The 27,305-nt window shown below is 43.4% G+C and overlaps 1 protein-coding gene across 5 annotated transcripts; it reads left to right on the plus strand.

Moving 5' to 3' along the window:
- The first annotated feature begins 7,109 nt into the window (after positions 1-7,109).
- Positions 7,110-25,881, plus strand: mindy4 (MINDY lysine 48 deubiquitinase 4). 5 transcript variants are annotated; one of them, XM_061825723.1, is made up of 18 exons: positions 7,110-7,436; positions 10,420-10,539; positions 11,199-11,428; positions 11,517-11,784; positions 11,855-12,057; positions 12,128-12,177; positions 13,338-13,444; positions 13,522-13,638; positions 13,717-13,808; positions 14,010-14,111; positions 14,249-14,312; positions 16,929-16,994; positions 17,932-17,999; positions 18,100-18,163; positions 22,238-22,399; positions 22,807-22,987; positions 24,431-24,509; positions 25,158-25,881. In XM_061825723.1, the coding sequence occupies exons 1-18, from the start codon at positions 7,434-7,436 to the stop codon at positions 25,204-25,206; spliced, it is 2,025 nt and encodes a 674-aa protein (XP_061681707.1). In that variant the 5' UTR covers positions 7,110-7,433; the 3' UTR covers positions 25,207-25,881. The 5 variants fall into 5 exon arrangements, with proteins under 5 accessions (XP_061681707.1, XP_061681708.1, XP_061681706.1 ...); XM_061825722.1 differs by lacking the exon at positions 7,110-7,436 and adding an exon at positions 7,690-8,165; XM_061825724.1 differs by lacking the exons at positions 7,110-7,436; positions 22,238-22,399 and adding an exon at positions 7,688-8,165.
- The last annotated feature ends 1,424 nt before the right edge of the window (positions 25,882-27,305 follow it).

Below are 27,305 nucleotides of genomic sequence, written 5' to 3' on the forward strand. Positions count from 1 at the left end.
GGACCTCTGGTTCGATCCAAAATGGAGGCAGAGTGGGCACCTGAAGGATTCTGGACGTGAGACTATAATTCTACTAATTGGTTGTAACTGAGCAACATACAACCTGTTTTCTGCTTCCCCATTTGAAGAGCCTCTTGTTGTGTGTTACGCAGCATAGACAGCAACTCCCTGTTCTCTTTTCAGTCGGGCTACTTCTTGTTCAGCGCGAAGGGCGCGGTCTTGCTTTTCCCCTTCAGCGTTCGGTCCATCTTCATATTCAGTAGCGGTTCTCTTCAGTTGATTTCTGATATTTTATGGAACCTCTTGGTGTCTTTAATTCTGTCTTGTACAGTCGTAGCTGAGTCAAACGTGTGAATGGGTTGACTCTCAAATTGGCCACTTTTTCCAATCTGCCTTCTAATTCTCTAATGGCGGCAGTCACTCCAGTAGCCAAAGTTTCCGCAACTGTATTCATGTTCGATGTCTGTTGTGCATGAGTGAGAGACGTTTGATCATCTCCATCTACTTCGAGCCGGCCCGCAATTACATTCTCTACTGGAGCCTGATATTCATTTAAGGCTTTCCTGGTTTATGGTCAGGTGACGGTACAAATGGGTTAGTTGGAGACAACGCCCAAGGCCGTTTCTCCTCCAAGTAAGGAGGTGGCGTGGAGGGCAATTTGGGTGTTGACGGTACCAGACCAACACTTTCTTCCTTGACTGCCAAACGGGACAACTTTAACGTACATCCAGTGGCATCATTCTTGGTTTCGCTTTCATTTCCACAACTTTCTTAGTATTCTCCCTCACGTTTCTATCTTTTGAAGACAAGCTGTTAATTTTTTCCACTTCCAACTTTAGAGCCGCCACTCCTTTAACACAAGCTTATTCTGTTTCTTTCATTAATGTCACCAAACACACAGTCGAAGGGAACCATTCTCACAACATTTCATTCATTCTTTCTCAGGCAACCCTCCAACACACACATCACAATCATTTCTCATTTGTACATTTAGGAACAATTATTCAGAATGGTTTGGTATTTGCCGCAAATCGAACCACTTTCCCTATCAAACTGTCCCTGCATTTTGTTTTAAATTGAACCCCCCCTCTCTCTTTTTTGTAGTCAACAGGTCTTTCTATTACAAACAGAGAGGCAGATAAGTGACAAAGCAACAATAACGCAGGGGGTGGGCCTCCTTGCACACTCACGCAACCAACAACTCAAAGAACTCAACCTTAAAATGTCATGCTCCTGGATTACAGCCAGGGCTGGGCGTGGCCAGCTATCAGAAGGTGCACACCTGCGCCTCATGACCACTGATTAGACCCAGTACATATAGGACCCGGGGGACGACAGATACTCCGCTAGATCATTGCTCTTCATGCCTCGTTCCCGCACTCCTGCTTTCCCGACTTCTGATCTCCATGCACCGACCCACGCCTATCCACTGACCACCCTCGTAAGCCCATTCGTACTGGTACTATGGATTGTTTGGACTGTCTACCTGATCTCAGACCTCGGACCGAATAAAGGTTTCCTCTGTACTGTCTGCTGTCCCTGGAGTCGTGCATTTGGGTCCACCCTTGAGCCCCGCATCGTGACAGAACGATCTAGCCTGAACATGGACCCAGCCAACTCTGAAGCCATTCGCCGCGCGCTGCAAGTGCAGGGCAAACGCCTGGGTGAGCAAGAGGCTGCTCTCCAGGGTATGACTCACCAGATCCAGGAGCTCTGTGCCCAGCTGGATCCGTGGCTAGCCTCCCAAGCTAGCGTGGCCGCTCCTGTGCCTCCCCGTGCCGCCATCACTCCGCTCTCTCGACCAGAGCGGCTCTCAGGCGACTCCGGTAACGTCAAGCCCTTCCTGGCGCAGTGCAATCTCCACTTTGAGCTGCAAGCGTCCGCTTTTCCCACGGACCGCTCCCGGATCGCCTTCATCATTTCCCACATGACAGGGAGGGCGGAGGCATGGGCCACCGCTGAGTGGAGTCGTAACTCGGAGACCTGCCGCTCATGGGCGAGCTTCGTCTGCGCGCTCACCCAGGTGTTCCAGTACGCGGCTCCGGAACGCCAGGCGGCGTCCTCGCTCATGACAATTCGCCAGGGACGTTGCCGCGTGTCCGACTACGCCATTGAGTTTCGGATTCGGGCTGCCGAGAGCCGTTGGAATGAGGAAGCCCTCCATGACGCGTTTTACGAGGGACTGTCCCCACAGATCCGTGGCCACCTCGTGGCCATGGATCTTCCGCCTTCACTTAACTCCCTCATCGCATTGGCCCTCAAGGTGGACCAGCGCCTCACCGTGCAGAGACAAATGGAGGGCCTGAGGGAGGAGGAGAGGGAGAGTCGCAGTCCGGTTGCTTCCGCTTCCCGGCCACCCGTGTTGTCGGCTTCATCGGAATCCATGCAAGTGGAGGGGCTTGGCGGCTCAGCGGAGGAGCGCTTACGTCGGCGACGAGAGGGACGCTGTTTTTACTGCGGGCGTTTGGGACACTTGATCGCCCGCTGCCCGACTCGACCAGGGCACTCTGACATCAGGATCTCTACTCCGGTGAGTGTGCGGTACACCGCGGCGGGGTCAGGGAGGTCCCTTCTTCACCTCACCTTGGGAACGGACTCCCGTTCATGCACTGTGACGGCTTTCATAGATTCTGGGTCGGAGGCAAACCTGATAAATCCCCGCGTGGTCGAAGAGCTGGGGGCAGCAACCTTCCCCACGCAACGGTTTCGTCACGCCTATGCCGCCAACGGCAAGTTCCTTACACATCGCACCCAGACGCTACGTATGAGCTTTCCGGACGCTCACTCGGAGCGTATTAGCTTCCATGTCTTCAACGCACGTAGTAGCGACATCATCTTGGGCAGCCCGTGGCTCAAAGAACATAATCCGCACATAGATTGGACCACGGGTCAGATCAAGACTTGGGGAGAGGACTGTCTCAGTCGCTGTTTCGCTGTCCGGAAAGACAGGGGTATTCAAGTCGCGCCGGTTCGGCTAACAGAACTTAGTACCGCCCCGGACCTGACCGCGGTGCCCTCCTGCTACCATGACCTACGGGAGGTCTTCTCTGAATCTAAGGCAAAGTCTCTGCCGCCACATCGGTCATACGACTGCGCGATTGAACTCCTGCCAGGCACCTCTCCTCCCAGAGGGAAACTGTTCTCGTTAACAGGACCAGAGCATCAAGCCATGAGGGACTACATCGAGGACTCGCTGGCAGCCGGACTCATTCGCCCCTCATCCTCACCAGCCGGTGCAGGGTTTTTTTTTTGTCAAGAAGAAGGACTCCACGCTGCGACCCTGCGTCGACTACCGAGGACTGAACGACATCACAGTCAAGAACAGGTACCCCCGGCCGTCTTCCAAAACTTCATTAACGACGTGCTTCGGGAGTTTCTGAACAGATCTGTCTTTGTATACCTGGATGACATTCTCATCTTTTCAGCAGACCTAACCTCTCACATTCAACAAGTCAGAGAGGTGCTCCGGCGTCTGCAGCAGCACCAATTATACGTGAATATGGATAAGTGTGCGTTCCATCGGGCATCCGTGTCCTTCCTGGGCTTCGTCCTGGCTGAGGGAGAGATACAGATGGACCCCGGGAAGGTCGACGCGGTGCTGCGGTGGCCTACCCCCACCAACAGGAGGGACATGCAGAGGTTTTTGGGATTTGCCAATTTCTATAGGAAATTCATAAGGAACTTCAGTTCCGTGGCCGCTCCTCTGCATTCGCTCACCTCGCCACATACCACCTTCGACTGGTCCGGGACCTGCCAGGAGGCCTTCAGCAGGCTCAAGGCAAGTTTCACTACTGCGCCCATTCTCATTGTTCCGGACCCAGATAACCAGTTTGTGGTGGAGGTGGATGCATCGAATTCAGGAATCGGAGCAGTCTTGTCGCAGAGGAGTCCCAGGGATGGAAGGATCCACCCGTGCGCGTTCCTGTCTAGGAAGTTGACCCCGGCAGAGAGGAACTACGACGTGGGAGATAGGGAACTGCTGGTGGTCAAGAGCGCGTTGGAGGAGTGGCGGCACTGGTTGGAGGGCTCGCAAGTACCGTTCGTTGTCTTCACGGACCATAAGAACCTTGAATACCTGAAGTCTGTGAAGAGGTTGAACGCCCGTCAGGCCAGGTGGGCCCTATTTTTCACACGCTTCCACTTTAAGGTGTCTTTCCGCCCAGGCTCCAAAAACGGCAAGCCGGATGCACTCTCGCGGATCCACGGGGGAGGGCGCACAGATTCAGACGCCGCTACTATCCTGCCAGAGGGGTGCTTCATGTCCGGTTTCACCTGGGCGATCGAGTCGCGGGTGAAGGAGGCCCTGGGAGAGACACCGCCACCCGCGGATTGTCCGTCGGGCCGCCCTTTCGTCATCCCATCTCTGCGGGGAGACGTCATCAACTGGGCCCATACCAACAAGGCGGTCTGCCACCCGGGTATGGCGAAGACGCGTTCAGTGGTCGAACAGAGGTTCTGGTGGCCTAACCTCAGCAAGGACGTAAGGGAGTTCGTCAACGCCTGCCCGGTGTGTGCTGCCAATAAGACTTCCCGCCTACGGCCTGTTGGTGAGTTGCAACCCCTGTCCATCCCCTTTCGTCCGTGGTCACACATCGCGCTGGACTTCGTCACCGGCCTGCCGCCTTCACAAGGGAACACAGTGGTGCTGTCCGTAGTGGACCGTTTCTCCAAGATGGTCCACTTCGTGCCGCTTCCGAAGATCCCGTCGGCCAAGCAGACAGCCCAGTTGGTATTAGACGAGGTCGTCCGTTACCACGGCCTACCCCAGGACATCGTTTCGGACAGGGGTCCGCAATTCAGCGCCCGTTTCTGGAAGGAGTTCTGCAACCTCATCGGCGCTTCAGCGAGTCGGACATCGGGTCATCACCCAGAGTCTAATGGCCAGACTGAGAGGATTAACCAGGAATTAGAGACCGGTCTTCGATGTTTGGCATCCAGGGACCAGAGCACGTGGAGCCAGCACATATAGTGGGTGGAGTATGCCCACAATTCTCCACCCTCCGCTTCAACAGGTATGGCTCCACTCCATGTCGTGCATGGCTACCCTCCGTCCCTGTTTCCTCCACTGGTCACAGACTCCGCAGTTCCGTCAGCCCTGGCCGTGGTGCGACGCTGCAAACGGACCTGGGAAGCAGTTGGAGGACACTGCTGCGCATGAGCAGCGCCTACAAGGCCGCAGCAGACCGCAAGAGAAGGGCCGCACCAGAGCTCAGAGTGGGACAGCGAGTGTGGCTCTCCACCAAGGATCTCCCGCTGCGGACGGAATCCCGCAAACTTGCTCCCAGGTTCGTTGGCCCATTCCCGGTTTCCAAGGTTATTAACCCGGTCGCCGTCTCGCTGAAACTGCCCAGGTCGATGAGGGTGCACTCTACGTTCCACGTCAGCAGACTTCGCCCGAATCGCACGTCGTCGCTGGCTCCTCCGCTCAAGTCCCCCCCGCCCCCCCGCATGGTCGACGGTGGGTTGGTGTATACTGTGCGCCGGTTGCTGTCTTCCCGCCGCAGAGGAAGGGGGGTCCAGTACCTGGTGGACTGGGAGGGATATGGCCCGGAGGAGTGCTCTTGGATCCCTGCCGCTTCGTCGTGGACCGCTCCCTCATCAGGGACTTTCACACGGCTCACCCTGATGCTCCTGGGCCGTCCGGAGCCGGCCGTTGAGGGGGGGGGGTACTGTCATGCTCCTGGATTTCAGCCAGGGCTGGGCGTGGCCAGCTATCAGAAAGTGCACACCTGCGCCTCATGACCACTGATTAGACCCAATACATATAGGACCCGGGGGACGACAGATACTCCGCTAGATCGTTGCTCTTCATGCCTCGTTCCCGCACTCCTGCTTTCCCGACTTCTGATCTCCGTGCACCGACCCACGCCTGTCCACTGACCACCCTCGTAAGCCCATTCGTACTGGTACTACGGATTGTTTGGACTGTCTACCTGATCTCAGACCTCGGACCGAATAAAGGTTTCCTCTGTACTGTCTGCTGTCTCTGGAGTCGTGCATTTGGGTCCACCCTTGAGCCCCGCATCGTGACATAAAAATGCAAATACATAAAAACAAGAATGAGAACAGCAAACGTACAAGCAGTGTTGCCTCTGTTGATCTTACACAGCTCCAATCGTGTGTGTGCGCACAAGTCAGCAGATGTCGAAGGACGCTTTTTTTTTTTTTTTTTTTTTTTAAAACTACCACTGGGTATCGTCATACCCTTCTTAGGGCTTTTTATTAAAGTGGGACTGACATCCCTATAAACATTCTAAAATAGATATTGTAATGAAAAATACATAATATTCACTTCAATGTCCATACGAAAAAAAAGTGAGCGAAGAGCACGTCATCCATGCACAAAGTTGCGCAATTGAGTGTCCCTCGACATCCAAGTGGTCGCTATATTAGTCGCGTCCTCCGTCCTTAACGTTATCGTCACTTCCGCTGTTGAAAACCCGCAGTGCCTGCTGCTATGGAAGCCGAACAACAGATATTCGGATTTCTCCGACGCCCCTTCTGACACCGCAGCTCTTTTCGAAACGGACATCACCACACATCCGAGTGAAGTTACCGGGGCAATATTACACAATTATTTCGAGCCATATGCAGATGATATCCGATCACGGCCAAACCGCATCCCTTCCGATCCACTTCCGCGGCGGAGATGAGTCGAAAGAGTCCGACACTTCAAATGAACAAAATTAAAGAAAGGTGTCAGCGTCGTCCGGAGTGGGTGGTGCATCGGGTTGGGATGAGTCGAGCTGGGGGCGCAGTAAGCTTCCTTGTCGAATAAGGACATGAGGAAATTTTGTAGTCATGACTAAATATGGACATAGGACATACTTCAATCGGTACACGGAAGGTAGACATCAGGCATACGGTAGTGCGGGAATGAGGCATGAGAGGCAACGATCTGGCGAAGGAGTAGTTGTCCCCCGGGTCCTGTATGTACTGGGTCTAATCAGTGGTCATGAGAAGCAGGTGTGCACCTTCTGATGAGCTGGCCACACCCAGCCTGGGCTGGAATCCAGGAGCATGACAGCAACTAAGAAAAAGTATCTAAATATCTATTCATTTTGCTTAGTGCTTCTCATTAAGGTAATGGGTAACCAGAGCCTATTCCAAATTACTTTGACAAGAGGCGGGGCACACCATTGGCTGGTTGCCAGTGAGTCCTCGGGCTTATCAACAACTCGTCACTCACATTCACGTCAACTGTATGGACAATTTACAATATTCGATTAACCCAAAATGTATGGTGTTGGAATGTGGGAGGACGTCAGAGTAACCGGAGAAATGGTGTTGTGAGGGTTAGATCCCCCACCCCCCAGCACCCCTCACCGTCCACCAGGGACTCCAGGAATGCTTCTCGTCCCGGTACAACTGTCCCTCTTCCCCCCCTAGCCCGACTTTCCTATGTGTGGAGCAGTGGGAAAAGGACAGAATTTATGGTCAGATAAGTCTTGTTTTCTCATCAATTTACTCTTTGAAAAAAAAATAATTAAATGTACATTTCACGTTTATAAAAAAAAAAGATGAAAATTCAGAGCTACAAAATGTGCTGCCAAAAATGTCGACAGGCATTAATAAAAATCCGTTACTGCTGCTTTAGTGTCCTATTTCCCCTCAAGTGTTTGAATTTACACTGCGCAATAATACCCCGTCTAAAAAGTTGTATCATCACCATGGTAACCTAGGCGGGCGTGCTTTAGCCGGACGTAGCTGGCAGTGCACGTTCACTTACTAGCTGTATTCCGTGCTCTTAGACACTTAGGCATTATTATACTTATTGACATAAGTAGTCTGACATGTTCAATTTTCCAAAGCGCGGAATGGCGACAGGCAGAGCTGCCTGTTGAGACGTTGTTCGAAAATTTTGCGTCATCACAGAAACTCCGCCCATGGAACCTTTCGCTCATCCCTTTTTTTTCTTTTTTTTTAAACATTATTCTTGGCGGAGGTTTTAATCACTGTGGTTGTTTTTTCGATTTTGTAAAATACGTTAAATTAGGCGTGTGCGTCATTTAACACATCACGCAAATCGGCACTGAACGACTCAGAAGTCAGCCGCATCTTGCGTGCTATGCTGTAGCAAAGCTGGCTCTGTTTTGCTCACAACGATGGCCATTTGTGTGGAGGAGGTGTCCGCGTCCCTTGTGCGGGAATATCTGAGCAGAAAGGTACGTTCGCTGCCTCCAGGCATTGAAAACACCACCTGTAGCCACGAACGGGTAGCCATGCTAAAGAGTTGTGATGCTAGGTGAAGTGTTTGTTCACTCGCTTCTTTCAATCAATCCCGTTTTCCATCTGCCACTTTCTCCATCTCCTCTTTCACAAAATATTGCTGTCGATTGAATAGGCACCAGTATCAGCACTGAATCATTTTAATTTCAATATATATATATTTTTTAAAAAATGCTCACAACTATCCACTTCACATTGATCTGTCCAGTTCACCATACCATTGTTTACCAGCCTTTGAGCCAAGAGAAAATCTCAGCACGGTACCAAACAACTGTTACACAATCTTGAAATTATAGTGAACTGCTCTCAATTTAACAGTATGAAATCAGTGCCTCAAAAGTTCAATACAAAGCTGAGACTTCCAGGAAAGAAAAACACAGCTACGAGTAGTTGTCTTTTCGTACTTATTATAGCAGTCATGGTGATAGGTAAATACACAGGTCGAGAGCATGAATTTTTTTCAGGGTGTTACGCCACTGGTGTGTCATAAAAGATGTATTTAAAATCCAAACTACAAGTTTCCCCCATCAGTGTGGGCAGACGATCAACCAGCACATCTCCAAAGAGATCCTGCGGCGATTGCAACATTCTCTCTGGACAAAGAGGCAAGACTTTTGGCAGAAGAACTCATAGGTGCTTCACTATAACAAGACAGTTGCTCACAACAAGCTGAGCAGCTGGCAGTTCCTGGCTGATAAGAGCATCACAGTTCCTGAGCAACTTCCCTGGCGTGACCCCATGCACCCCCAAAACTGCTCTTTTTCAAGCACAAAGGGATCATCAAGAGGACCCGTTTCAAAGATGTGGACAACATCTCAAAGCTGTTGATGACGGAGCAATGGAAGATCCCAGAAGAAATGTCCCCAGAGTGTATGAGGGTGTGGGATCGAAGACTGGGAAAAGTTTGTTGAATTCCAGTGAGGAATAACTTTTTTTTGTACTTTGTAGTTTGGATTTGAAGTATATATTTTGTGACACCAGTCATGTAATTTTTCTGACACACTACTCATATGCTAACTTAAGAGTGCCCCAATTTACAGTTTTTGGTAGTTTTGAGCTGTTCCTTAATTCTTTTTGCTAACCAAAATTTGAGTTGTAAAACTAAAACAGCTTTCCCCAATGCACTTACAGTTGGTTTGGGTGATTAATTGATATTTAATCATGATTTTGGCTTCTAGTGATCAGAGAAAACATTATAATCAAAGGAAAATCAAAATATGGCAAACAGCGCTGTTTGTGTGTGCAAGTTCCTGTTTAGTAAAAGCGCTTTTGTTGCTTTGAGCAAGTGTGTGACATTTTAGTCTGACCTCCCTCAGCGTGCTTCAAGCTGTTTATTGACACCCCAGTTGGACTTTTGTATAAAACTAAACACACAATAAAAAAATTATATATTCAGTATTTAAATACAACACACAATTTGTTTTAGAAACATTGTCAGCTTTTTGCTAACTTAAAAACTATGTTGATGGTAACAAAAATTATCATCAGAGGAGGACTTTACTATGAGAAAATGAACATTCACTCAGAAAAGACTTTAGTAACACATATAGACAGATATTACACTCAAAGGCATTGCAGTATATTAATGCTAATCTTTAAAAAAGTTATATTAGTAAAATTCAATCTTGACTTTCTTCTTTTCATGTCTGTATCGCCACACTGCCCCTAAGAGGCCAAGGCACACAGGAGGAAACTCATTATTTTAATGTACTATTTTACTTTGGTAATTAAATAGTGAGTTTTGAAATCAATGTATCATCTTGTTGATTGTGTTTAAAATTAATATCTATCTTTATTTGTGTATATATGTATATATTACAATACATCACTAGTTTTCTTCATTCAAAAGGTAATCAAATAATTTGTAGAATTTTTAGGTGGCTTGTATGGATCCCAGTTATAGTATTTCAATTTATTTCAGTAGAAAAAATTTTACATGATTTACTGGTACATGTAAATTCAGTTGAGCGTTTTTTCACGGAACAAATTAAATTAAGTCAAGCTATTACTGTACATTATATGTAGCCAATAAATAGAATATTTTCCCGTGGCACACGTGATGATCCCTCCTGCACGATCTTGCCCACCATGTCCAGATGAACAGTGGTTGGAAATCATTACGCTATATATATATATCATCCGTCAATCCCGATGTTCACCGGTAACGGTATACGTATAATCGACCTACAGGGACTCAAGAGGACCATTGCCTGCATGGATGAAGAGCATCCGCGCACACAGTCCAGCATCAACAACAGATCCCACTTGAGACAAGTACTGCACATTGAGGATCTGTACAGGGCAAACAAGGTAAAGAAAAACCTCTAGCATTTGGCACACACTACATATCGCATTTTTATGGACTGGTAACTGACAAGGGAGCAAAAGGTCTCGAAAGCATGATTAAAAAAAAAAAATGCTCAATTTATTAAATGCTAAGGGATCTTTGAAGTACAAAAAAAAAAAAAACCACGTGAATGTTTCACATGTTTCTTAAAAAAAGGAAGGTTTTCGGAATTCACTTTTGAGTGAACTCCATTGATTTTCAATAAAGATCCCCTTCTATCAAAATCTATCCATTATCTGACCTCCTTATCCTTACGAGGGTCACGGGAGTGCTGGAACCTATTCCAACTGGTATCTTCGGGCAGAAGGCGGGGTCCGCCCTAAACTGGTTGCCAGCCAATCGCAGGGCACATAGAGCCAAACAACCATTTGCATTCACAATCACACCTGGGGGCAATTTAGACTTTAGACCAATTAATGCATGTTTTTCGGCTGGTGGAGGAAACCAGAGAAAACTGACAGTGAAGCTGTTTTCCATATTAGGTAGGTCTACAGAAATGCCCATATCTGATCCCTCTATTACTGCCGGACTAATTATCCCCTCTGCTATTACAAAACACAGGTTACATTCATTTGTATTGTTTTACCATCTTGACCATCTAATGACATTTTTGTCACTACAGGTTCGTAGTTCACCTCTGAGAACTTTGCTGGAAATTATTGTCAAGTACCACATTGAAGTTCACAATGATGACAAGATGGCCTGTAGAAGCGATGAAACTGATTCTCTGCAGTCTGCTTTTGTAATCAGCTCACTTGATCTCTCTCCTACAAAAACACCATCACAAAAGAATGAAAGTAACTTAGAACACAGCACAATATCCTTTGATTCTGGTGACCGCATCAAATTAAGGTAGACCATAACCACTTTTTTCATTTTTTTTTTTTTAAACAAACTTGTGTTTTGTTTGCCTGAAAAATAAATGGAATTTTGCTCAAAGATCACAGGACAAGGAAGTATCCACCTCTCAAATGGCAGTATTTTCACTTGATGGAGAGAGACTCATGGGCCACAGTGAAACCAAGTCGTGGTTATGTGGATCGGCAGATGAAAACGGACAATCTAATACGACGTCTATGCATGACAACAGTTGCTTTACTATGAATGAACCTGAAAAAAAGCCTCCCGTCAATGAACTAATTCAAAGGAGACAACTCAATCGGGTCAGACGTGGCATGATGGCTGGACCGATAACCAGCACTATTCAGGTAACACCCAATTAAACAAAAACAATTCGCTTTTCTTATGGTGCAATCTTCTTTTACTGTTGGGTCTTAGGAGTCAACCAAACAAAGGCAGAGTCGTAAAGTGGGTGTGCCTCAGCTGCTGTTCAGGAACGAAGAGGAGGAGCTTAGGCAGTCTCGGAATGAACTGCCTGGGAACAGTTTACAACAAAAAGTTTTAGAAAAATCCTCAAGTAGTGCTACAGAAACACCGAAGAACTTGGAGAAAGACAGGCAAGATAGAAATAACAGAAGAATGTAAGCCCATTCAATTAAATTGCATGTCGTCAAACTATTTTTCTGCTCATAATTCTGTCCTTTCTCTCAGAGTTATGTCCAAGACACAACCAAGTATGATATTGTCCGAGATGGTGTTAGGTAAGTTTTTATTCGTCCACATCTTTTTCAGGGACCACACATAGGATTAACTGTTAGCAAATCTGCCATACAAATGAGAAGCTCTGATTCAAATCTTCAAATCAAAAGCTATTAATTTGTGCTTCACAAAAAACAAAAGTTTGTATTATGTATTTTAATAAGTAAAATAGCAATGGGTATAATCATGTTTTACAAAAAACATACATTGACAATTGAATGTATATCAAACAGGTTTTGCACAATTTTGTTTAATTCAATGGACATTGTGATGTTCCTTCTGGTGTGGATGCCTTGCTTCCTGGGGGCAGTATACTACAAACTTTTTTTTTTTTTTTTTTTTTTTTTTTTTTTTTTACTTGGGAGGGGGATCACAGCTCCTCATTAAGATGCAGTAGTTTTAGTCTTTGTTTGCAGAAAATAAATAGTATATGCCTGTGAATATTATCTTTTTACATGTTGCTCCACTTTGTGTTCAAATATTTATTGCCGAAAGTGTTATAACACAACAACACTGCTGCTATCTGCAAGTTAGGTTATGGCGTTTTGCGATGTTAGTTAGGATTAAGCCATCAGATAATTCTGAGGGAAACTTGTGTGGTTGTTTTACATGTACAAAGTGTAATTCTTTTTTTGATGTTTAGCTTGACAGTAAAATCCAATTGGGAGTGACGATAAGCAGCTTGAAGTCTCTTTTTTTTTTTTTTTTTTTTAAGAAGAAGAAGAAGAATTGATCTGCCAAATTGCTACTTGACTTAAAGTGAGTTGAGTTTGACACTTAACAGTGCTCTTATCTCAAATCTCTTCTCAAGTCAAAGCAAAATAATGCGCAAACAAAGTTCATATCTTAAGACTCGTAAGTTGGGTCACTCATATCTCATGGCACCATTGTACTCCAGCTACCGCTTGCATTAAGAAAAAACATACACATGAGGATAATTGAAGACTCCTAGTTGTCCTCAGGTGTTAATGTGACAAGTTGTTTGTGTATATTAGTACTGCAATCGGCTGGTGACTCATCAAAGATGTACTGTAACCTGCGGCCCTGTTGTTACCAAGTGCTATAGAAATTGGATGGATGGATGGATGGATTGATAAAGCATTTGAAGATACTTTTTCAGCAGCCCTGGCTGATGGTGCGCATTAATTTATTTTATTTTCAGATGACATTGACGATGAGCTGCCAGAAATACCTAAAATGTCCTTCGAGAACACAGCAACTGCACGGAGCAGCCACACCCCACGCCCAATAGACCGACACACAGCCTCGGTTGTTGTTTTACACCAATCTTTAGTGTAAAGCTGGAGATATATTTGTTCATTTATTTAGTTTTTGCCTCTCCTTAGGAATTGAAATTAGTTCTCCTTGGCTCAAGTCTCAAATGTTTCACTCCCGAATGGATAAATCAGGGTTTCACATTCTCTGAAATGCATGACCTGAGATATGGAATGGTGCAGAAAAAGGTGGCCATTTGGTTTGATTGTCACAAGATGTACAGTATCAGTTTTGTACTATGTTCTTAATATGTTGTCTCTCTTTAGGCTGGTCCTTGTGGTGTTCTAGCTTCCATCCAAGCTTTTATTTTAAAGAAACTTCTGTTTGAAAGCAAAACCAGTTGTAATGCACGACTTCAGTATGTTGCTCTTCCCTTCCATATTTGGCAATATATTGTATTATGCATTATATAATGTGTAAATCACGTCTTTCACTACTAATGCATGTCAAGTGCAAATAAGCCTGCAGTTCATAGCCACCTGACTTTTTGTACTTAGGTGTCAACAATACAATGACCAAGAAAAGCTCTCTTTTCACTCAAATGCAACTTTGTTCTCAGGCATTTAAGACCATCAAATGCAACTCGAAGAAAATGTCTGGTCTTAGCTATGGCTGAAGTGTTGTGGAGGGCTGGTGAGGAAAAGCAAGCCACTGTAGCAATGTAAGGGGGTACTTTTTCATTCTCTTTAATCCCAACCTGTAACTGTTCTATCTCTAATGCACAACGTAGAGTCGTCCTGATGATGGACCACCATCTCAGTCACTCAATGCTTTACATCTTGTTTTGCTTTAAAACAGAAACACGGGACGGACACTTTTCACTTCCAGCAGACACTACAAATCCGAAGGTGTCCTTGAAAAGGTATAAATGTGTTTTAACTGAAAAAGCTGTTAATTTCTGTTCAAATTCATTTGGAAACAATTTCTGTATTCACCCACTTGTTCGTAGCTAGGAGGTGAGTATTCATTCTTTCAAGATGTTTTTATCTTTAAATCAGATTTCCTATGTCTTGTGAAAGTCAGGAGACAGGAATGCAAAGATCAACAGCTTTTGGAGGGTTGGGGTGTTGACAAGTACTTTATATAGTGTATTGTTACACTTAAAACAACCCGTGTAGGCAGACATTCAAATTGCAAATAAAATTTCACAAGCGTCAATATGGGTGACAACACAGATGTACTGTGAGCACTACTGCAGAAATAATCAGAATATGAAACATTACATAGCACTTAGTTGCCCCAAAACATTCCCAACATTGATTTGAAATAATGGTCACTGCCACATTACTCCACGGGCCACATCCATCCATCCATCCATCCATCCATTTTCTTCACCGTTTATCCTCACGAGGGTCACAGGGAGTGCCGGAGCCTATCCCAGCTGTCAATGGACAGGAGGCGGGGTACACCCTGAACTGGTTGCCAGCCAATCGCAAGGCACATTGAGACAAACAGCCGCACTCATAATCACACCTCGGGGCAATTTAGACTGTCCAATTAATGTTGCATGTTTTTGGATTTTTATGGAAACCGGAGTGCCAGGATGAAACCCACGCAGGCACGGGGAGAATATGCAAACTCCACACAAGCGGGTCCACGATTGAACCTGGGACCTCAGAACTGTGAGGCCAATGCTTTACCACCTGAGCCACGGGCCACAGTCAGCACTTATTTTGCTAATTTTATGACACAATATAATTACCTATATTTAGATGACACAGTGAACCAACATGTTAGAGCGTTGCCCTAACAGTTAGAGGACCAGGGTTCAAATCCCGGCCCCGCCTCTGTGGAGTTTGCATGTTCTCCCAGTGCCTGTGTGGATTTCCTCCAGGCACTCTGCTTTCCTCCCACATCCCAAAATCATGCAACATTAATTGGACACTCTAAATTGCCCTTAGGTGTGATTGTGAGTGGGAATAGTTGTCTGTCTCCATGTGCCCTGCAATTGACCCCTCCGTACAGGGCACTTTACCACGCCTCCTGAAGTGACGTCACGCCACGTGCGCTGACGTAAGACAAACAGTAAAAATGGCAAATACAATATATTCTGAACTGAGACAGACTCCATGCTTCTCATTTCATTCAAATCAACGATATATTATAGATTCTAAATACAATACATTCTTAACTGAGAGAGACGCCATGCTTCTGATTTCATTCAATCATTCACACGTAGCAATGTTATGCTAGCGGAGAACGTCTCATTCATTTATATGAGACGTGTATTAAAAATCAAATTTAGGGCATATCTTCGTGCAAACACAGTCTGGTTAAGATTCTGGCCGCGAGTCAGCAAGAAATCAATACGTTTGTGCAGTCCGATCATCGCTAAATATCGCTCAACAAAGAATAAGTGTGTCAATCGTTCACACGCAGCAGTGTTATGGTAGCGAAGAACTTCGAATTCATTTACACGAGACATGTATTGAAAATCAAATATAGGGCATACCTTCGTGCAAACGTGTTCTGGTTGATATTAGATGGATTTAGTTGATGATGCGGTCTTCCACAAAGTTTGATCCATCGAAGGCATTTTTGGTACTGGGTCTTAGGTTTTGGAAAGGGTACGAATCGAACTCCACCAACTAGCCTTTCAGGATACCTGTCGTCACTATTGCAAAGTCCGTGACTACACCTCTTAACCATATTTTTTGTTCAATAACCCAAATACGCGATAAAACGCTAACTAAACATATACTGGACCATGCAATGTTGTCTGAGAAAATGGCGGGAGCAAAAACGGGCTTTGGTTTATGCAGATCTCTGGCCTCTGATTGGTCAGTGACGCGGATTGCGCAATATCCACGGAGGGGTCAATTGGCTGGCAACCACTTCAGGGTTAAACTAAAATTTAAATTAGAGGCACCAGAACTCATCAGTGGGGAAAAAGCCAATATAAGATCAACATTTTCTCCATAGTATCAGTTAAAAGATGGGCAAGTCATAATCTTATTTAGCATTTAAAGACGAGCTCGACTAAGAAAATCAAATTCCAACATTTAAAATGCCCTTTTCATTAAGATGATTTTATGAAAAGTCTATTATGTTATGTCTTATCACATTATGGGGAAAAAAGGACTTTTTTTGAACACAAGATTTAAAAATATTTACATATACTTCAAAAGCAGTTGTGCGTCCCACGAAGTCCTGTGGAGCGTTAAAAAACATCACTCTATAATTAAAACACTGTAAAGGGGCCTATGGACAGTTCATGCTACGCACGACTCGTTAGCAATAACTCACATTGAAAAATGAGAGTATTGTATTGAAAAATTCTCTGTGAAGTTGCCTTTGAAAATCTAAACGAAATTGTACTCCACAATCAATGAAGACATTTGTTATAGAAAATGGATAGATGAAACTATAGTGGAACTATCGTAGAGAAAAAAAGTTCTCGTTACTTCTGCTTTCACATGGTTTCTACTGTAAGTTTACTTTTAATGAGCATCTGTTCTTGCCCTGTCTTTTTTGTTAGATCAGCTGTTTTACAGTGGACAGTATTACAGACCTGCAGTTGTTACTGGAACAACATATTGAGCAGGTGAGAGATCTCCCGTGTTGTCTCCCTTCACTCAGTTCACCTTTCCAATTAAAGGAGCTCTATGCATCTTTTCACAATTTAAAACATTTCCCAAGTTTCTTCCCAAAATGGAAAGGTCCCCGACATTCTTCCATTAAAATACACAACAGATAAAGAATTGCAGCAAGTTTTAATACAGTGTACTGTTTTTCACATCACACAGTTTTGGGCAATAGTTTTTAAGAAAAATGCCAAATATTTCTTCCATTACAATGAAGACAGACAGAGCTCGCTCGGGGATTCGACGAAGCAACAAGACACATACACAACAGTACTCGTAACAATGCTCCAATACTACAGCAATAGTACCACTTTACAAGCCTGACACATAACCTTCTGACTAGTTGATTAGCAGACATATTAATTAAGATACTTTAAGGTAAACTGGATGCCAACATTAAAGCGGACTGAAAATGATACTTTTCTGTATAGATGATAAACTTGATCTCCCAACTCTGGATTGATCCCCCCCCCCCCCCATCCAGTGGTCATGTATTCCTTTTTCACTTGGAAAACCCCAAAAAAAACCCTCTTGCCGCTGCCTGAGCCATTTTTACACCCAAATGCCACATAATAAACCTATGTGACATTGCCATATTATATGATAAATATACAAAGACAGGAACAACAGTATGGAGCAATGATATGTAGCGGCGAATGCACAGTGTTGTTTAGTGTTGACATTGTAGAGCCAAAGACCAGAAGTCACAAGATGCAAAAAAACAGAAGGCCCATTCTGAATCATCTGTATCCATTTAACTGCTATATAATGACTCTGAACTGAAAGATGTACTTTGTAAAGGGGATCTAAGAGTTCAATTTTTTTTTTTCATCATTGTCCTCTGTGTCCTCTTGAAATATACTTACATACTATTATTGCTCTGTATTATTCATACAGTTTGAAACAGGGGAGCTGGGATGTCTGTTGCTGACCATATCTGCCGTCTTGTCTCGTTCAGTTGATAAGTATGGAAAAACCAAAATGCATACATTTAGAGTACAAAAGACACCTCTTAGTTTAAAGTTCATTGTTAAATTATATAAACATTTGTTTTTCTTTTGTCAGAACTAGAGAGGATATGGACGAAGTTACCACCACACTTATTGGAGCTCATGGCTACTGTACTCAGGTATGAAAAAACTATTAGGAGGTTTAGTGATTATTATATATGCAATACAACCTTGATTTATCAGACTTCAGGTTTAATGGACAGAAAATGGTATTCCGTTAGAATAAAAATCACCCCTTTTATGCAGCAGTGAGGTAAGTTTGGATAAACCTAAAACAAATTATCGCCTTTTTTATATCAATTTATGATACTTTTCTACTTTGTGTGTTTTTAGCTCACCAAAAAGTGTAAAACAATATTGTATTCTCTGTGTGTGAGGCCACAAAAAATTGCTTCAATTAACGGACAATATGATTTAACTGACTTCCCTCCCCACTAATTGTCCATTATATTAAGGTTCCACTGTAATTCTAAATTAGGACACACACGTACCACTTTTTTTACAAAATAGAAGTACAAGGATTTACATTTGAATACATACTCACCAATACCAAGTACCACACTTGATGACAACCATAGTATTTGATTTTATTAATGAAATGTTATTTTAAAATCAAACACAAAAACTTTTCTTGAATGTGACCTGAGCGTAAAAATATAACATTTTTTAGAGAAATAACTTGTCATTGGCGACTTGTTAGCATCCAGGTAGATTTCCTGGAAATTAACAGATATTTTAAAATACAGGGAGTCCTCGGGTTAAGACATTCTCGACCCAAGACGTTTCGACTTTACAACGTCCGTCCACCATTTTGTGTGGCTAATGCTTGTCTCTGTTTGTGCGCCAGGAGTATCTTCACATTTCTTGACCTCCTTTTTACACATTATCGCCCCAAAGAAGAAAGCTCTGTCTTTGAGTAACTCTTGTGCAGCCAAAAGAAAATCCATTACCATAGAAACAAAGCTCAATTTCATAAAAAGATCGGAGAAAGGAGAGACACACCACCACCAAGGCTTCAGTCGGTCGACCGTGATGACAATTATTAAAGTGGAACTGTCATCCCTATAAACATTCTAAAATAGATCTTGTAATGAAAAATACATAACAGTATTCACTTCAATGTCTATATGAAAAGAAAAAGTGAGCGGAGAATGCGTCATCCATGCACAAAGTTGCGCAATTGAATGTCCCTCGACATCCAAGTGGTCGCCATATTAGTCGCGTCCTCTGTCCTTGACGTCATCGTCACTTCCTCCGTTGAAAACGCCCAGTGCCTGCTACTACGGAAGCCGAACAACAGAAATATTCAGATTTTTCCGACACCCCTTCTGACACCGAAGCTCTTTTCGAAAAGGACAACATCACACAAGCGAGTGAAGTTACCGGGGCAATATTACACTCTTGTTTCGAGCCCTCAGGGCAATATTACACTGTTTCGAGCCATATTCAGATGATATCCGATCACGGCCAAACCGCATTCTGTCCGATACACTTCGACGGCGGAGTTGAGCCATTGCGGCTCATCGGAGCCGGCCGGTGTGGCTTATGACAGAGCCGACCGGTGCTGCTTTAAGGGGGTGTTCACAGTTGAGCCGGGGCGCTTTATGCGCGCACGCGACTGAGCAACGCATTCTCGGCTGGGTTCTTCAGAGCCGCCCCCATCTCAAAGCCCGACACACAGCCTTCGCAGAAGCTGTGACCGCCTGTGCCTCAGCGGTGTGGCTGAGTTTAGCTGCCCATGGTGATATAAAAGGAGGAGGTGGAGCCGAGCTATTCTGCTTTTTAGGGGTATGTTCAAAGTCGCCGCAGTACGCGATGAACACTATCGAGACGAGGCTGAGTGAGACACTGTTGGCTGGGCGACGCGCACATCGACACATTTCATACATCATCTTTTGTTGCGTTATGAGAGAGACCGATTACGTGGTCCACCCCAAACTATTATTTTTTTTTTTTAGTAGCTGTATGCGCACATCAACACATTTCATACCCGGATCTTTTGCTACATTATGAGGCCGACCGATTACGTGGTCCGCTCCAAATTTTTTTTTTTTTTTTTTTTTTTTTTTCTTCTTCCAAGTAGCTGTATACACACCTACCTGTTATTTGGAACCCACAAAGCTCTCATCCTCTGCACCCGTGCAATCCATTTTTCACAACGAACAAGGTCTCTTTCAAACTTATGAAGGGTAATTCCATTCTCCCGAGTGTTCAAGCAATGTCCAGCAATGCAATGATCCGGCATTTTGGCTAACACGAAGGAACAACGAGCTACCTTCCCGGAGGTACAAATAATGAAAACAAACGAGTCCACAAGGGGCGCCGCTGTCCTTTACGTCACTTCCAGCTTCTTCTCGAAAACAAATCCCTGAGAGGATTTTCATGGCGGGAGTTACAAAAAGCTGTATACGTCAAAATCATGTTTTGTGGTGAAAAAAACACATGGGACCATATTGGCTGTGGGTTTTTCATTAATATACCAAAAATCATCCGTTTGACGACACTTGACCTTTATAGACAGATTTAGCATATGTGAAGGATTCCGTTCCTATGTCGGATACAGTGATCATAAAACAATGTTCTTTGATACTTATCGAAAGGATTGAGGACTATGTTCCTTGCAATAACTAAGCACAGCTTCCCCTTCCTCTTCTCCGTCCACCTCTCGACAGTAATGCTAAGTACATCATCATATTTGTTTATTTCAATGTATTTGTTTTTTATACAAAGTATTTTGATGTAAATTGTGACTTTAATAGTGAAATCCGACTTGCAACGAAATTCGAGTTACATTATCAGCACAGGAATTTGTTTCAAATGAAAATGCATACATGGACTGTGTCACTTACGTCAGTGGATTCGTCCAACTGCAGTAAGAAACACAATCTGAGATGTCCTTCCACACATCAGCCATGGCTTCACAGCGCCATGTAACGGTACTCCTTACAGGTGCAGAGAGTTCATTGAAGATATTTACGCTTTATTTTTAAAACCTCGTCTTGGAAGGACTTCTTGTTATTAACGATGATGTGACGAACCCGGAAACGATGTTCCAGTGGCGGCTTTCACTGTTGAACTATATTTTGTGAAAAGTGACTTCTGTGCGGCCAGTTGGGATTTTAGTTTAATTTTTCTCATGCTCAGCTTTCTTTTCGGCGGAATGTCGGTGTCGTATTTTCCAAAAACAGTTCGAAAATGTCGCTCCACATTTCACTACACTGGCAGATGAGGCAAACGTACTTCGAAAAATTTGTCCGCCTCCCATTCCCTATGAAAGTGATACATTTTTATCTTCTTTACTGCAGCATCCATACTCATGTTTAAGATTTCTTAAGAGAGAGCTTAAAATAGGGAGGAACTCACTGACGGCGAGTTTTCCTGTGCTGCCGTTGCTTGCACATGCGCGGTGAGCTAAAGTTAAAAACAAAAATACTGCTACTGTCTTTTTTTTTTTTCCTCCTCAGCACGCCATCGCGATCGACCGAAACTTATCGCGATCGACACATTGAGCACACCTATTCTAACCAGTCGGCCACCATAGTGCATTTTCTATTAGAGAGCATAAATCATGGTTCCATTGTTATTATGATGAATAGGAGGCATGGTGGACCAGCTGGAAAGTGTTGGCCTCACAGTTCTGAGGACCCGGGTTGAATCCCAGCCCTCCCTGTGTGGAGTTTGTATGTTCTCCCCGTGCCTGCGTGGGTTTCCTCCGGGCACTCCGGTTTCCTCCCACATTCCTAAAACATGCAACATTGACTGGACACTCAAAATTGCCTCTAAGTGTGATTGTGAGTGCGACTGTTGTCTGTCTCCATGTGCCCTGCGATTGGCTGGCAACCAGTTCAGGGTGTACCCCGCCTCCTGTCCGTTGTCAGCTGGGATAGGCTCCAGCACTCCCGCGACCCATGTGAGAAAATGGATGGATAGATGATGAATGAACAACTATAAAAAAAAATGGAGACTTCTTTTTTTTTAAGTGCAATGATTTACTAATTCATCATTGGATGGAAAAAAAAAAAACATTTTCTTAACTATTTTTTTCATACATTTCACAAATCTGGAACAAACATTTTTGGGTATACTACTTTTTCAATCATGCTCCTGTCACATACAGTACCTTTCCCCTGCTAGGGGCCATTCAATTCCCATTTGTAGTTTGTCTTCTTGCCTTTGTGCTTGTGTTTCACTAGGAGCTTGTCAACCTGTTGCTGGTGGGACAAGCAGTTTCTAACGTGTTTGACGGCAACATGGAGCTGGACTCTGGCAACACTAGCTCTACACTGCTTAAGGGAATCAAAGCACACTGTAACATTGGCCTTCTGTCTCTGTTCGAACATTACAATGTCTTTAAGGTGAACCATAGTCACTCATTCGCCATCTGCCACACCAAAGTCCTGAACATTCCACTGAAATTCAAAATATTGTCGTGTGGATATGTCTTCCCTTGGCATTTGAGAATCATACATTTTACCACTTCCACTTTTGATTTAGCCTCAGTTATAAAATGTGAAACATTTTCTCTATCATAAATGTCTTAAAAATCATATGAATAGTGGCCAGTTATTGTTAGCTCACTGTAATCAAGTAGTGAACGATGCAAGAATGCATTTTGAGATATTTCAATTGTTGTAATCAAGTCTGTGATTACGTTAATGTTCCTATAAAAGGCTTCATAAGAGCAGCACTTAGCACTTCAAACATAATACTCCTCTTGATCTATCTGGATCTGTGTTTTGTCTTTTTTTTTTTTTTTCCCCAGGTTGGAGACTATCTCAAGAACCCCCTTTTCCCCATCTGGGTTGTGTGCAGTGAAAGCCACTTCAGTGTCCTGTTTGGCCTCCAGGGGGAGCTGATAACAAATCCAGACAAAGGTCTGGAGTTTGACCTCTACTACTATGATGGACTGGCCAATCAGCAGGAAGAGATCCGGCTTACTATCTGTGAGTAAACATTTTTGTTTGTTTTCATGATGAATGTGTCTTGAGATGCAGTGGAAGATGACATATTTGTGGTTTGGCATTTGCAGATTCACCCATTCATAGATTTTTGGTGGGGGGGGGATTTTCCATGGAAAAATACTGTTTGTATTACAAATACTAAGAGTCTCTTCCAAAGTGTTTTGGGATAGTTTGTGGTATAGTCATGCTTTAATTCTCTTTTTAGGTGACGTCTGCTTATTTGAGGATTTTTACAATTTGCAGGTTTTCACTATGATGGTCCTGCTTGGTCTATCCCACAGCATGTTAACAGCAACTTGGACAACTTTAACATTTACTTTTCCTTTTGGAAGACTTTCTACAAGAGAGGCGAATACTCTTCAGCATAGTTAATCTTTATCAAAGCTCCCCTTTATGAGACATTTTTACAATTTTCTACTCTATTTTTTTTAATTTTTGGATTGTGCGCTGAGGCTTACCAAATACACTACAGTACAACCTTGGTTCTCGATCACAATACATTCCTGAAGGCGGTTGGAGAAGGGATTTGTTTGAAATCTGAATCGATATTTCCATTAGAATTAATGGAAAAAGAAATAATGCATTCCAAGCCTGAAAAATGGGCTTTTTAAAGCATTTTTTAAGCTTTTCCCTATAATAAACTGCATAGTAGAAATACATGTATAATTGAAGTACTTTTTATAATGAAATGTATTTATTTTTTGCTTAAAATGTATGCTTTAGTAGTCAAGTAGGTTAGGCTGGGAGTGCATTGCAATATCTGTAGTACCTCGGCAGACCTTGTAAACTTTTTTTTTTAATGAACAAAAGTGGAGAATAACTTTAAACAAGCAATAATGAGGGGAAAAAAAGCATAGAAATTAGTTTTTTTTACAAAAAGTGACATACAAAAACAACTCGTAACTTGAGTTAATGAAATCTTTGGGGGGAAAAAAAAATGCAGAAATGCTAATAGAACAGAGCATTATTAAAGTTCACAGGAAACAAGCAATGCAAAACTATAAACGATCAAATTTCTTTGGTGGGGGTGATTCGACCCCTGGAAGTTATTTTCCTTCCCAAAGAACTTAACTAGTGTCACTTCTTTGGAGCCATGATTGGGGGTTAATGGTCCTCAATAGGGAAAAAAAACAGTCAGTAAATGTAGCTCCTGGGACGCGTCTGCGTACAGAGGCTGCGTCATACACCACAACAAGTACACTGTGGGTCAGCTGGTCTGAATGCCCACGTTATGTTATTTCTGGCTTTTTTTCAGGGGCGTTTGAGTACTGGATTTTCGTTCGAAATCAGAAGCAAAAAAAAAATCACGTAATTTTCATTCGAAATCTGATTTGCTTGAAAACGGGGACAGAGTGTTCACTGCACTTTGCTTTCACAACAGTTTTGTGGGGGATAATTAATTAAGTGATTTCTCTCCGTTTCTAGCTGTCAGCAAATCATCGGTCAGTTGTCAGAATGTGGACGGGGATTTAATTCCTCCTTTGGAACTCTGTATTCGAACAAGGTGAGCTAGCCTCTATTTGCATTTAAAGCAGAATACACACCAACGATTTTTTTTTTTTTAAACGTGTGAGATCCATCTATTACCACTCTTTGACGGAGGTGTACTCAAGATGACCACCACAGCACACAACACTTGTAACAATGTTTGTTTTAGTACCTAAACTGACTTCTTAGAGGTGGCATTGTGCCACATGGGATCCACACTGCTGGAAAATATGGACAAAAACAGACTAGAAGAAATGGAAGAAGCAAGGATAACGTAGCTTGTCCCAGAATCACATAGTGGTTGCAAAATCTTCACCTTGCCCTTTTTATTGTGGCGTACAAACTTCGTCTCTTCCCAATTGGCTATTGTTTTGTTTCACAATCACGGAGTCCATGGGTAGACCGTACGTACTCCGTGTTAACCACTTAAATAAGGATTTGTGATTGCAAATATTTAACGCACCCCATACCACTCGGTAATTTCCTCAAGACATCCGATAAATGGGCTTGACACTTGTAGTAAACTAGTAGATTGTCTTGGCTTCAGTTTAGTTGTTGTGGAATCGTTTAAATGTCCAAAACAGTAGACGTCTGACATGCAGGGAGAATGTGTTGGCGGAAGTAAGAACTTGCGCTAACGTGCTGTAACTTTTGTGCCTTTCAGGTGGAAAGATGCACTTGTGAGATGGAATGACACAGAGCCCATTCTCTGAATGCATGGGGAGTTTTACATATTTTCTTCTAAGATGAACAGATATCATTGCATCTTTCTCTAATTTTTCCCGCAGTAGGCTTTATTACTGAGACATAGTGTTTCCTGTAGTTTTCCCTTTCCCCGATGTCATGGATATAATTCATTATATGAGGAATACATAACTCATAAATACTTGAATGCCATGGTTTGATGAGAACACCCAAAACAAACTTTTTATTTTATCATCATTAAGGGGATACAAATGCATATTCATAAAAAAAATTATTTATAAAAGAGTATAACATTAAAAATATCAACACTTATTAACCTGTTGCATCACAAGGAGGCTTATATCAAAGAAATATTTTTTTTCCCTCATCATGTAATGTTAATGTAAAAAGATACTGTGCATTTGTATTAGGGTTGTGAAATTGTGGAGATTGTATCAAATGTTACTCTGACACAAAAATGTACTTTACTTTGTTCCATTTATATTAAGTCATTTAGCAGCTTTTAAATGTTTTCTTTACCTCAGAGGCCTTTTAACTAGTTCTTATTCTGTTTATATTTTACTGTAAGATAACTGAGAAGAAAAAAAAATGTTTTCAAGTCTTAATGTACATTAAACTGACTGACTAATTTACTCAGCAAGAGAGCAAGATACATTATAAATTCTGGAAGTGTTGTACTGTGACGACGTTCTCTTAATTTTCATGTCATTCATCTGGAACGCATACTGTGTATACAGTGAAGAAAAGTATTTGAACACCCCACCATATTGCAAGTTCTCCCACTTAGAAATCACGGAGGAATCTGAAATTTTCATTGCAGGTGCATGTCCACTGTGAGAGAGATAATCTAAACAGAAAAATCCAGAAATCACAATGTATGATATTTTTATTTTTTTTATTTGTGTGATACTGCTGCAAATAAGTTTTTCAGCTAGAATTCGGACCCTCAAAGACCTGTCCGCCTTTAAAAGTCCACCTCCACTCCATGTATTATCCTGAATCAGATGCACCTGCGTGAGGTCGTTAGCTGTATAAAGACACCTGTCCACCCCATACTAATCAGTAAGACTCCAATTTGCAACATGGTCAAGACCAAAGAGCTATACAAAGACACCAGAGACAAAATTGTACAACTCCACATTGCTGTTAAGGTCTACGGCAAAATTGCCAAGCATCTTGGTGAAAAAAGGTGCACTGTTGGCGCAGTCATTAGAAAATGGAAGAAACTAAACATGTCTGTCAATGTCAATTGGAGTGGACCCCCATGGAAGATATCACCTCGTGGAGTCTCAATGATCCTTAGAAAGGTGAGGAATCAGCTCAGGACTACACGACAAGACTTGGTCTATCACCTGAAAAGAGCTGAGACCACCGTTTCCAAGGTGACTGTTGGTAATACACTAAGACATCATGGTTTGAAATCATGCATGGCACGAAAGGGTCCCCTGCTTAAACCAGCACATGTCAAGGCCCATCTTAAGTTTGTCAATGACCATTTGGATAATACAGAGGAGTCATGGGAGGAAGTTTTGTGGTCAGATAAGACCAAAATGGAACTTTTTGGTCATAATTAATTTAACTGTGTTTGGAGGAAGACGAATGATGAGTTCCATCCCAAGAACACCATCCCTACTGTGCAGCATGCGGGTGTTTTTCTGCACATGGGACAAGACGACGGCACTGTATTCAAGAGAGGATGGCTGCGGCCATATATTGTTAGATTTTGCGAAACAACCTCTTTCCCTCAGTCAGAGCATTGAAGATAGGTCGTGGTTTTCAACATGACAATGAGCTGAAGCACACAGCCAGGAAAACCAAGGAGTGGCTCCGTAAGAAGCATATGAAGGTTCTGGTGTGGCCTAGCCACTCTCCAGACCTAAACCCTATAGAAAATCTTTGGAGTTCTGATCTAGGGAAGATCTGTGTGTAGGGGTGGGCCAAAATCCCTCCTGCAGTGCGTGCAAACCTGGTGAACAACTACAGGAAACTTTTGAGCTCTGTAATTGCAAACAAATGCTACTGTACCAAATATTAACATTGGTTTTCTCATGTGTTCAAATACTTATTTGCAGCTGTATCACACAAATAAATCATTAAAAAATTCAGA

Source organism: Syngnathoides biaculeatus, chromosome 7, assembly GCF_019802595.1.
Source record: "Syngnathoides biaculeatus isolate LvHL_M chromosome 7, ASM1980259v1, whole genome shotgun sequence".
NCBI classification, from domain to species: domain Eukaryota; kingdom Metazoa; phylum Chordata; class Actinopteri; order Syngnathiformes; family Syngnathidae; genus Syngnathoides; species Syngnathoides biaculeatus.